Genomic DNA, 12,367 nt, shown 5'->3' with positions numbered 1-12,367 from the left:
GCTTATGTGGTGCTGAGGAATCAAACCCAGGGCCTCATGCATGCAAGGCAAGCGCTCTACCACTGAGCCACCTTCCCAGCCCTGACAGGGTATAATTTTGTGCCCAAGAAATTTTCATTCACAAGATGTCAAAAATTATACTCATGATAAGATCTAAAATTTAAAAGAACAATCATAATGCCAAGGAAAAATCAGATATACAAAAGAACTGTTGTATAAGGACAGCAATTTTCCATGTCACAAAGGAAACACAAAATTATTTTTTACTAAGTGTCAGATTAAATATGGGTCATAGACAAAGCTATAATAAAATGCTATTATCGAGTTATAATGAATAATCCAGCTAAAGCATTTGTGACATGTACCAGTTTTATTTTCATTTCAGCAGTTTCACATATGAATAAACCCAATATAGAATGATAGAATTACTACTTACCATAGTGAATTAAGTGGCAAAGTATATAAGGCAAATGGAGGTATGTTAATATATATATATATATATATATATATATATATATATATATATGAGTTACACTCACCAAGTTGTATGGATAATAGTTGAAGTATTTTTCTCTCATCTTCCTTTCCTTCAATTTTGGGCCATTTGAAATATGATTGTTTTCTGGAAGAGATAACAAAGAAAATCATTATCTAATGCTAATGTGCAATTGTGACCCATACCTTCCTCTCTTCTCCCTTAATGTTCGTAAATTATAAAAAGCATTCTTGATGTCTATTTAACATACTATTTGCCAGAGCATTCTTTAAAAACATGTTATCACCTTTTCCAATGGACCATTTGCCAATCAAAACTTATTTGTCCTATTACACAATTATTCAGAGATCTAAATTATAAAACAAGACAAAAAGCTCAAGTAAAGAAGGAAAAATGAGACAGAAGTGGGGAGGAGTTCAGGAAATTAGAGCCTGATCATGTTTATGAAATCTAAAGGCCCTGGAAAAATCCCAGATGGGAGAATGACATAATCAAGAATGTATGGATGAATATATTTTTGAAATACATCAAGAAGAAAAATAAAAGTTCGGTATTTGTTACTAGCATGATGAACTTATTGACAAGTGCAAGCAGTTCAGGACTCAAACATTTAAGGATCAACTAATATAAAGTTGGTAAATTCATACTGTAAGAATGGAAGAGCTTCTGAAAAAGATAACATCAAGGAAATAGATGAAGGAGTTAGACATTTATTTGAAATTTCTGGTAATTTCTGAAGGATTTTATAAGAAGAAAAATAAGAGAAAGAATGACAGAAATAATAGAAGAAAGGAATGTTATAAAAATTAGGTCTGTTTTGTAAAGTTCTATTTTATTTTTAGACAAGAGTCTTATCAAATGATGTAAGTAGCAATGTTCTGCAAAATTCCTGCTGATTATCTTGTGGATCAGGTAGATTTTGAAATTAAACAGGCTAACTGGTTCCAATTTTTCTTTTCTGGGAATTAAATAATCCAGAGCTGCATTTTCAACTGTTTATAAGAGAAGAAAATAAGCTGCCAAGACACAGTTAATAATATTACATATGTTTGAATTTGCCATGAAGGAACTTTTAACAAACCCTCATGTAACATCATGTTTTTTAATTACTCCAAGCCAACTCCACTCAAGTTTCTTCTTCTTATTATTTATAAGTACAAGTTATAGCAAAATGAAAGCATTCGTTGGAAAGCGTTGCTTCAGTAGAACTGAATAACTTCAAGTGTTTTTGTTTACTTGCTCATTGAAATGACCCACGATAATCTAACCTGGTTTTTTTTTTTTCTGCTTAAGAAGCTATAGGTATTTCAGTTTACCAAAATGAGTTTATATAAAAATTTCACTAGGAACATTTTTGGGATATTATACAGGAAAATAGACCCTGAAAGGAGAGACACAAATTAAGGCATGAAAAAGCATAAGAGGGGCGTTCCTACCCTTATGCAACCCTGAACTTGCTATTTTTGCAGAAGTTGATATGCACAGAAAGGGTACACACTGACACTTTTATCCTTTGGTTATTGACAAGTGATCATAGTCCTCCTCTTTAAGGATAAGTAAACATAGGACTCCAAGTGCTGTTCCCAATTCATCCAAGTTAAGCTAAAATGCTAAATGAGAGCATCAGTAGAGAATACCATTGCCATCTTTGTGGTAAAATATGTTCTGGACTTCAATTTTTTTCATTAATTATTTCTGTGGCCTTTCTTTCTGCTTCAATTGTTGTTTACTGCTTTACAGGTAAACCCTACAGCCACAGGCAGAAGTAGGAGCAGCAGTGGAAATAGAAGGTAGGGGATGAAGTATTTGCCTTCAGTGACAGAAGCTTGGAGGAAATAAGTAAGGACCAGTGCCAGAGTTATGTAAACTCTGAGTTGGTTAAATTGAAACATCCATTCCATACATAAGGCAACTATTTTTTCCTTTTTTTTTTGTCAGCCATGGGGATTGAAATCAGGGCCAGGGCCCAGTCCCCGAACTCTTTTTCTCAAGGCAAGCACTGTACCATTTTGAGCCACAGCTCCACTTGCGGTTCTTTGGTGGTTAATTGGAGTTAAGTGTCTTATGAACTTCCCTTCTGAGATCCTCAGATCTCAGCCTCCTGAGTAGGTAGGATTACAGCCACATGGTATCTGGTATAAGGCCACTATTCTTTCAGGATACCTCCTGAGCGGAGCTACGGTTAACAATTCTCTGGACATCCCTTTTCTATAGGAACTGAACAGAATACACAAAGGAGAGGAATTTGCTATCCTCTTGAGCTAAATTCTAGGAGCTTCAGTTTATTCACTGGGTAGGGCCACAGGATGAACTAGGTAGGCTGTGCTTTCTCACCGGCTATGGTTTAATGTGGTGTATTTCCTCTCAAACTGTTTAATCCTCACTGTGAGACAAGAAGTAAGTAGAGGCAGTAACTTAAGAGGTAATCAGTGTTCTGCTTCATGAATAAATTTATTCATTTATGGGATGAATGCATTTAATGGACTACTGGACTCCTCAAGTGTGGGTCTGCTACAAAAGCCAGTTAAGGTGGCTCTTTCTTGCCCTCTCTTTTACCCACTGCCATAGGAGAATTCTTCTAACGACAAAAATGAACATCCTTAGATGTTGCCCTCTGGCCTTAGACCAGAAACATGAGCCAACACAAGTCTCTTTTGATTTGACTTTATACAGTAAGTGGTATCATTAGCAGCAGAAAATAGACTAAAACAACATATGAAAGTCTAAAAATAGTCATGTAATAGCAATGTAAATCTTCTTTGGTGCTCCAGCACCAGATCAAGCAAGCATGACAAGCAATGGTTGCCTAATAAATAGAATAGGGTAAAGGATAGAGACAGAGATCCATAACAGCAGAAGTACTACATACATGGGGCTGGTAAAGCCAAAACTGGGGCATATCCCCATGAACACAATGACCACTACTTCCTTCTTGAAAGAGATCCTGGTCTTTCCAACAGTCCACTTTTACCCAAAGATCTACATCAACATCCAAGCCTCCTGAGTCTCAATGTATTGGCTATAGAACCAAGAAGTCTGGGAAGCTGTTGATTCCATATCACAACTGTCATGGGAGAACATGGGAGAATCTGTCCAACATAGTGAACAAAGCTACCAGACTTTCTGAGTATAATTGTGGCCTTATGGCAGTACTTGAAGGAAGTTTTCCTTGTCACCCATGGTGGCAGCAGCTTCTATGGGATTTCTGATAATGGCCCAATGCAGAAGAGATCTTCAATTGCAAGAGGTAGATGGGAGTCTGTCTCAATAGCAATCAGTGGCTTTGTGCAAACACATTATGGAAAATGATTCCCTTCAGCTCTTTCTCTAGGCAGCATGATGCAATTGACTTCCTCCTGGGTTGTGTTGCAGTGCAAGTTGGGAAGGACTTCTGGATTATTTGTGTGCAAATAATCTTGCTTGTGATCATATGAAGCATTTGTATGGCACAGATGCTTCCTAGCTTGGTTTCGCTGACAGTCATCTGAGCAAGGAAGACTTTCTTTGCAGGAAACTGCATGACTAGTTCATGATAGGCTATCATGATCCCTTGTTAACCTCCAGAATCTTCTCAAACCTCCACATTCACTGCCTTATAAATCTCCATTTTGCTAATTATTTTCCCTCAAGGCCTCCTTCTAGAGGGTTTTGTCACCAAAGTAATGCAAAGAGTGAAAAGATTTTACTTTATATGCTCAGTCAATCTCTTTTGTCAATGCAGAGTTTAACCTGTATCTAATGGGAAGAGTCATGTGGTCTCTTAGTTTTCAGTATGTAATACCTTTTCTATGTTTGCCACAAACTCCTAAGTTCTGCCAGTTTCATTCTCCCAGTAAGTTCTCACCACATAGAAACAGCCAAATTTTCATTCTACACCAGAGTTACAACATTCCAAAGGAAGGAGGTGCTTGGAAATAACTCCAAAGAAAGAATCTTCCCTCACCTGTTTTAATTTTGGTGGTTGTAATTCTTTTCACAGCTGAATATACTTAAAAAAATGCCTTTCAATTTATATCCTTTGGATTTATTCTTTTCTTTTTGCTGTTATTCAATCAGCATACATCATTTTCTACCTTAAAGCCTTTCTTTCCTTCTGGCTTTAAACTAATTTGTTATGTTAAAACTGCTACCCCACCCCACTTTTATTTTGATTCACCTCCTTTCTGGTATACTTTTTGGTTACAGATTTATGTAACAAATATAGGAACTACGTACTCTTTAAATACAAAAGACATGATTTAAACTAAGTTGTTTTCTTAGATTTAACCCATCTACTTCCATTACAATCTTGCTATATTAGCCATTAAATCTAACATCTTTCTCTATTACTATAGCTAATCTGTGTTTCTTCTGATGGTTTAAAAGTTGTAATTTTTTGGTAATACTTACTTTTAACCTACACTTCATAATCAAGTGTATTTATTCTGATGCCTTAAAATTGTTTCACATAGTGAAACTATTAGCAAACTTTCCTTTATCTTTGGCCTTTCTATTTCCTAACCTTCTGGGATCATGTCAACATGATTGGATGGAGAAACTTCTAAGAGTAGAAAAGCATACTTGTGCATGTCCATAAAGGTGTCCCCAGAGGTTAACTAAGAGATCTCACCCAAATGTAGATGGGATTAAACACAGACATTTGCTTTTGCTTCCTGGCCAACATGAAGTAAAATGTTGTTCCATCTTGCTCTCATTGCTATGTTGGATAGAAACTTCTTAAATTCCAGGCCAATAATTTCTTTTTCCCTTGTTTCTTTCAGGTACTTATAGCAAGAGAAACTCTCTTCCTGTCTTCTTCCTACTTTCATCCAGCAAACTTACACATGGTGATGGGTTTTGAAGGTGTGGTAAATATCTATGGAGGTGATGTTCTGATTGCTGGATTTGACACCAAGGGTTGGAGAAAACTGGGGCTAAAGAATTGAAATATACATAGCTGTAACTACTGACTCTGGAAACAAAAAGTGTAAGAGAGAATATTAATACTTAAGCTATAGGCAGAAGAAAAAAAAAGACTGTAAATGAAACGAATCTACAGGTTGACCCATTGTAACAATGAGATGTACAAGACGAGATGTACAAGACACTATGTTGAAAACGAACTTTACAACTTTGGCGGGGGGGGGGGGTTAGTTGTGGAGGTGGGAGGGAAGGTAAGGGTAAAACAAAGGAGGCAACAATGCCAACAATGCTGGATAGGAAATGTACATATTACCTTGCTCATGTAATTGTACTCTGTACAGTATTTTTACAATAAAACAGTACAAAAAAAGAGACTAATCCACTGAAGGAAATAGTAATAATGGTTTAACATTCTAAAAATGAAGGTACTCCCACTGCCAGGAATTAATTTTATAGATGTCTCTACTGGACCCAAACCTGATTTTGCTAAGTGTAGCTACTTTGATTCTGTTTGGAAAGATAAGTTAACTGGCCTGCCAGGACCCATCAAAAACAGTACCCTGCTTAGAGGACTGGTTATAGTTACAAAACAGAGTTATTTCTAACTTGGTTAGAAATTCCTGTCCTAAGAAGTAGCTCTCACTCTACTGTCTGCCACTTTACTCAATTCTGAGATGTTATAAAGATCTACTTATCATTCATACTGATCAGTTGACTTTCTCAGTAACAAAAACCAAAGCCACGAGAGGAAATTTGTTTTTAAAAAAGTGGTTTCTGACCATAGAAGTCTTCAAGAAAAGGCAAACTACAGTGATTTTTGAAGGTTGTTTTATTCAAAGCAGAAACATGAAGGCATCAGGTTCTTTTAGAACATAAATGCTATGTAATGCAATGACAGTAAATGCAATGACAGTAAGTGTTTAAAAAAAGTGAGCTACAAAGAATGTGAGTTTGCCTGAGATCTAGCCTTGAGAAAATCGAACATTTCTTATGCTACCTTTGTGATGAGACTATATAGCAAGGCAGTACAATTTTAAAGTTCTTTAGTGTTTATGTATTTACTTTTAACTTAATCCTAAATACATTTTATGTATGTATGTACAACCATTAATATTTGACCTCTAATCATTTGTTTGCTATGATTATTCCTGTTTGTATACATATAAATCAAATCATATGCATCAAATGTATAGATTTTAAGTTCATATTTATGTTAACAATGAACATTACTATGAGCTAGAACCTGCTCAAAGCACTTATGTAAAGTATATTAATGCATAAGATAAATATATTAAAGATTTTCCCCAAACTTGTAGATGAGAAAATTGAGTACAGGTTAACAATGTACCATATCTTCTAAACAGAGGTGACATTCTGGATTTGAATTCGAGTACATGCAGAATTTAAACCTTAATTAAGTCCTAAGTTTGAATTAACTGTTTCATTTTCTTAGTGTAGTTTTAATCATTAAGTTTAAAATTTATCACTGCCAGAGTCTAACTTATATTACGCCTTTGTTGGATTACTGCTAATAATTTATGTGCTGGTTTCTTTCTTTGTGGAGGTGGAAATCACTTTTTTTACTCTCTTTCCTCCCCCTCCCCTTATTTTAGGACTAAAAGGCAAATTAGGTTAAGATTTTAAAAACGTATCAATTTAATATTGAGTAGTTAGACATATGGTACACACAGACATCATAATACAACAAAATGCATACAATTTTAAGCCACTCTACGAACCCTTAACACAGATGGCTGACAGCTTCCAATACATAAAACTTTTGACTCCATTATCAGATATTGGGGAAAGGGTCATTTTAAATACCATTTAATCATGCGGTTAGCTTTTGTGTAGAAAAATAAATATGACAAATATATGGATTTCTGATGTTTAAATTGACATAGAAATCTAAAGTATCAATATTTTCATTAAAGCATTTTAAAGAAACATTCCATAACATGAAATTGAGAGCTCAAATTATATACAATGAAAAGGCATGAGGTTTTATTAGAATAGTATAATTCACACACTGAATATTTACATTAATAATGAACATAAAACTACAAAACAACCATTTATTCTAAGTCAGTAACTTTAGAAAATTATTCAATGATATCTGGGCATAGAGGTACATGTCTTTAGTTTCCCAAAAGAACATACTTACTGGAATAACCACAAACTTCCAAATTCTAGTGTTAATAAGGAATATAAACATACAAAGTAATTCAAGAATTTAATTCTACCTTTGGAGAAGTAGTGAAGGAGTAACATCACTCCTAGGGGATTGTCAAAGCTTTACTAGAACTCCTGGAGAGTAGATTTTTGAAAACAATGAGAATGAAACTCTATCCACTTACCAGCACAAACCTGCAATATATTTTCTTCTCTAAATTTAATGTTCATAGTTCAGAACCATGAGTTAGTGAGCAAAGCTTGAATGTCCCCATACCTATCTCTTCAAAATGTCAGAGGAAAAAAAAATCCATTACCTTCTCTCATCTAGCTATTTTTTGTAGATAATAAAATATTACACATAGTAAACGTGACTGAACTCAACCTTTAAGAAATAAATACTAGTTCTCAGAACACAATTCCTAAGTGGAACTTAAACCAAATGTTAATTAGGTTATATTACAAATTTCAAAAGTTTATCTATTGTTATTACTAGGTAATAGTAATATACTTTCCATCATTTAAATCATTTACTTAAACTTATTAAAGTATTACCCAAGCTTTTATTAGTATCTTCGCTACTAAAAAGATTTCCTTTTACTTTACTAAACTGATCTCCATGTGAAATTATAGCTTTAGAGATCACTCTGGAGACTTTTCCTCAAGATATATGGACAAAACATAAGAATAACATAGTTTTCAAGTCATAGTATATGAGGTATTCTTCACCTTAAATCTGAAATCACAAAGTTATAATCTATGAACTGGAATTAGATATTGCTTTGATGTTTAACAGAATCTCCTGGGTTGAGAATTAATACCCAGTGGTATCAGTGCATGCTTTAAACTACCTTAGAAAAGAAAAAAAAAAATCTATGCCAGATCCTGTGGGAACCTAATAAGGGTGGGACTTTAGTGCAGACTGTTTCTTGTGACCTATTTATAGAACATTTCTTAAAAAAATTACAGGAATATGCTTTCTCAGACTACATAATTAGAAAGGAATTATCTCAAAGGAACTAAAAAAATAGTTTTTGAAGCTCTACATAATTATAAATTAGTTACTAACCCAGAATGATACCTTGAGCTTTAACATTTAAAATTAAAACCAAATTTATTAGATGCTATGGTATAAAGCTCATTGAAAATGTACTTTAAGGAAAAAACGAGATTTTAAAATAGTAAGACTTTGCATCTACTTGTAGTCTAAGATATTTTTTATGTTTAAAATTGCCATAACCACAGGACAGATTAACCCTATATTAGGTTAGTAATCTTTATAACTTGACAGCAGGCCAAAACAATCCAATTTTGCTTAAGCTACAATATATGCACAAATAGGAAAATATCCTAGAATTAAAATAGCTTTAAAATTTTTATTAATGTTCAGTAGTCAAAGTTAAGTATTTACTAAAAATATCCACCACAAGATATCAAGAATTTAGTGTTTAAATATAAACTTTTATAATGTTCTTTCTCAGTTAAACAGTACTGAATATAGTAGGTTACTTATATCAGAATGGTTAAAATGTGACTTTGGAAAAAAAAATTTAAATAAGACCAGATAGAGTAACATGATTTCTTTTCTCAACAGTTTTTTTTTTTTGATAGGTCATGGGGCCTTGAACTCTGTGCCTGGGTGCTATCCCTCAGCTCTTTAGCTCAAGGTGAGCGCTCTACCACTTGAGCCACAGTGCCACTTCCATGATTTCTTACTTCTTAGTAAGAAACAGAAGTTTGGGGAGTGAAAGCTTCAAAGAATAGTCATGAATATGTACCTTAACTTGTGATACTCTCAATGCAAAAAAGAAAGACAATATTTGTGAGCACCATTAGAAACGTGTGTGTGTATAAAACTTTACCTGCTTAAAATTTGCATTTCTGAGTAAAGATATGTATGGAATTATGAAAAATACATTCTTAAGCTAACATGTCATGATTATTTTAAAATGTCTTATCCAGCATCCTCTCTACAAAGCTTCCGAAGAACACACTATAAAGAAATTAATATTCCTTCATAGTGCAAAATTTCTTCATTTTTCCAGAAGAATTACTAAGGAAAAAAAGAATGCATTCAATAAGTATGTTCAAACCATCACCGGTATTCAAGAGGTAAAGGAAAAATGAAGTTGGCTAATGGATTTACAGAATAAGCCAATATGTTAGATATGTCTTCAAGAGATCACCACTCAGCCCTCAAATTATTTAATTTGGAGTAGTAAATAGGCTGCAAGGAAAAAACAATCCTCCCTTTCATAATAAAAGTTTCAAAATTATCACCTTAATTTAGTATTTCTGCAATATTCATACATCCAAATGCAAATCCTTTGCTCTGTCTTATATAATAGGTATCCTCAGTTGAGACAGTTCTTTAACGAAATCTTATTTAGATCCTATGAAGAGGCAGCTTACAAGACTGCTATATGTCCTTGACGCTTCTGAAAGATCCCTGCAATCACATGACATAGACAGAAGTTCTCTGATGCCATTGTCATATGAGGAAAGAATGATGTTATTCTCCATTTAAAATACGTTCAATTTCTTCTAGTCTTTTTAAAGCAGCAACTCTTTTCTTCTCAATTTCTTTGATGTCTTTTGTTGTTTTGTGGGGGACCTCTTTGTCTGAATTTTTTGCTAATTGTTTGTTAGATTTAGAGTGACTTTTATTATCACTTGTTTTTATTATCTGTGCTGGTGTAGATTCACTTTTGATTTCTTTCTCATGTTCAACTGGAATTTTGTCTGTCTCTTCTTCTGATGTCTTTTCATCTGGGAATCCTGGCTGTTCTACAAAACCAGATGAGGCAATTTTATCCCTGACAATACTCAAGTGACGCTGAATATATTCCTCATGTGGCGCTAACGCCAATGTTTCAACCAGGCATTTTTCAGCTTTTAGTAAGTCCTTTTCCTCAAAATAAACAACACAAAGATTGTGTTTTCCTTGTACGTTGTTTGGATCCATCTCCAAAATCTTTTCAAAACATTTTTTTGCTCCAAGTATATCTTTTTTTTGATTCATCAGAATGTCTCCTTTTAAAATAAGTCCCTTGATATGATCAGGGTAGTATCTGAGTAATTCTTCTAAAATTGGCAGTGCCTTCAATTCCTTTGCAGTTTGGGAATACAAAAGAGCAAGATTAAACAAAGCACTTCTGAAATCAGCTTGCAATTTTATGGCTTTCTTCATCCAAATCTCTGCCTCACTGTCTTTTTTGTCATCCATGGCAAGCATTCCCAAGTTGAAATATCCATTAGCATCTTGGGGCTCTTCATTTATATAGTGTAGAAGACGTTTTCTAGCTTCAGGTCTAAGTTTAACTTCACCTAAGAATATTTTTTAAAGAAAAATACTGTGAAATGAATTAAGCTGGATGATCCATTTTTAAGTATTTACTTAGATTATAAAATGTAGCATTAAACAACTAATTCTCATACATCAATAAAAAAATTTAAAGCCAAAGCCTAAGTTCATATAGAAAACAATGTGTGTCAACACTGAAGTGAGATATCACATCCTTTCCCAAGCACTAGTGTTTCAGAAACTAAGAAATCTCTTTATCATTCACAATCAAACATAGAAAATAAAGAGAAAGAAGCAAAGGATCCTCAAAACATATATTCAATCAATGTTGGTTCTGTTACCATTATAACTTTATACATTAAGTTATTAAACTTCTCTAGGTTAACTTCTGTGTTAACTCTCTGAATTTTCTAGAATTACACGAGTTATGTATGTAAAAGGTTTAGCAAATTATATCATTAAATAAAAAGTATTAGAATTACAAAATCTGATTTTCTGGTGTGTCAGATCAAATTTTTAAGAAAGTGTCAATGATATTAGCTATATAATTACGATTTGAAAAATAAAATATTTAGACAAGTTCTATTGCAAATAAAAACTTTTCAAATACTATAGCTAGATACCATGTGCTGTAATATTATGTTGGATAATGAGCTGTTTTGTAAGGTTGGAAAAAATCTTACAAAAGTATGTTTTTCTATAAATTTATATAAACGTAAGGAAAAAAGGTTATTTATTTTTATAAAATGTCTCCTCTTCATCTAAACTGGTCCTGAATGCACAGCTTTCCTGTGTCTGCCAATGCTGGCAGTATGGGTGTGTGCCACCATACCTGGCTCAGTGTTATTCTTTCAACTGACAGTATCATCAAAGAAAAAATTCTTTTGCTGTTAAGAATTGCTTACAAACTGAAATATCTGATTCACCACACCATAAAATCTTATTTATGAAAAACTAAAAGAAAAATTGAAAATAAGTTATTGGGCTTCACATCTTACCATGAACTAGCTACTAAAGTAACTTTATGAATTTGAGGTAGTTGTTACACTTTGAACCCCATTTTCTAACCCATTAAAATAGAAGATCAATGAAAGTAAATTCAATGGTCCTTTTGAAGTTCTAAAATTCTGTAATTTTTTGATACTTTCATCCTTTTTGTATGTATTAAGAACTATAAGAAATAATCAAAGTTGTAAATAAAGGGATTTCTTTCCAACATAAATATCATAACTCATGTAGGCAATTTTATGAATGCAAACTAAAATTCTTATATAAAATTAAGTACACATTTACTCTGATTAATACTTGTTTTGTCTTGTACATTTAATATATAAATGTTTATAAATATAATAGATGGGATATTTCTTATTACCTGAAGCATCATTTTTAATACATACCAGAAGAAAGAACAAGTACTGTTACATATGCTTGCACTTACTACTTGAAAAGAGTTTACTTCAAGTGTTTTAAATATTCATTCTTAAGTCATTAAT

At 33.3% G+C, this 12,367-nt stretch overlaps 1 protein-coding gene across 3 annotated transcripts in view; it reads right to left on the bottom strand.

Moving 5' to 3' along the window:
- Positions 1-539: 539 nt before the first annotated feature.
- Positions 540-12,367, bottom strand: part of Tmtc3 (transmembrane O-mannosyltransferase targeting cadherins 3) — a 46,380-nt gene continuing 34,552 nt past the window's right edge. For 2 of the 3 annotated variants that reach the window (XM_042693124.1, XM_042693125.1), the window contains exon 14: positions 6,210-10,897. In XM_042693124.1, coding sequence (XP_042549058.1) covers positions 10,083-10,897 — 815 coding nt within the window. In that variant the 3' untranslated portion in view covers positions 6,210-10,082. Of the gene's footprint in view, positions 623-6,209; positions 10,898-12,367 lie in introns of those variants that run through there. The other variant, XR_006149512.1, reaches the window with a different exon arrangement.

Source organism: Dipodomys spectabilis, unplaced genomic scaffold (assembly GCF_019054845.1).
Source record: "Dipodomys spectabilis isolate Male_0828 unplaced genomic scaffold, ASM1905484v1 ptg000163l, whole genome shotgun sequence".
NCBI classification, from domain to species: Eukaryota; Metazoa; Chordata; class Mammalia; order Rodentia; family Heteromyidae; genus Dipodomys; species Dipodomys spectabilis.
Note: the sequence above shows the minus strand (reverse complement) of the source record. Positions and strands in the feature narration are given on the sequence as shown.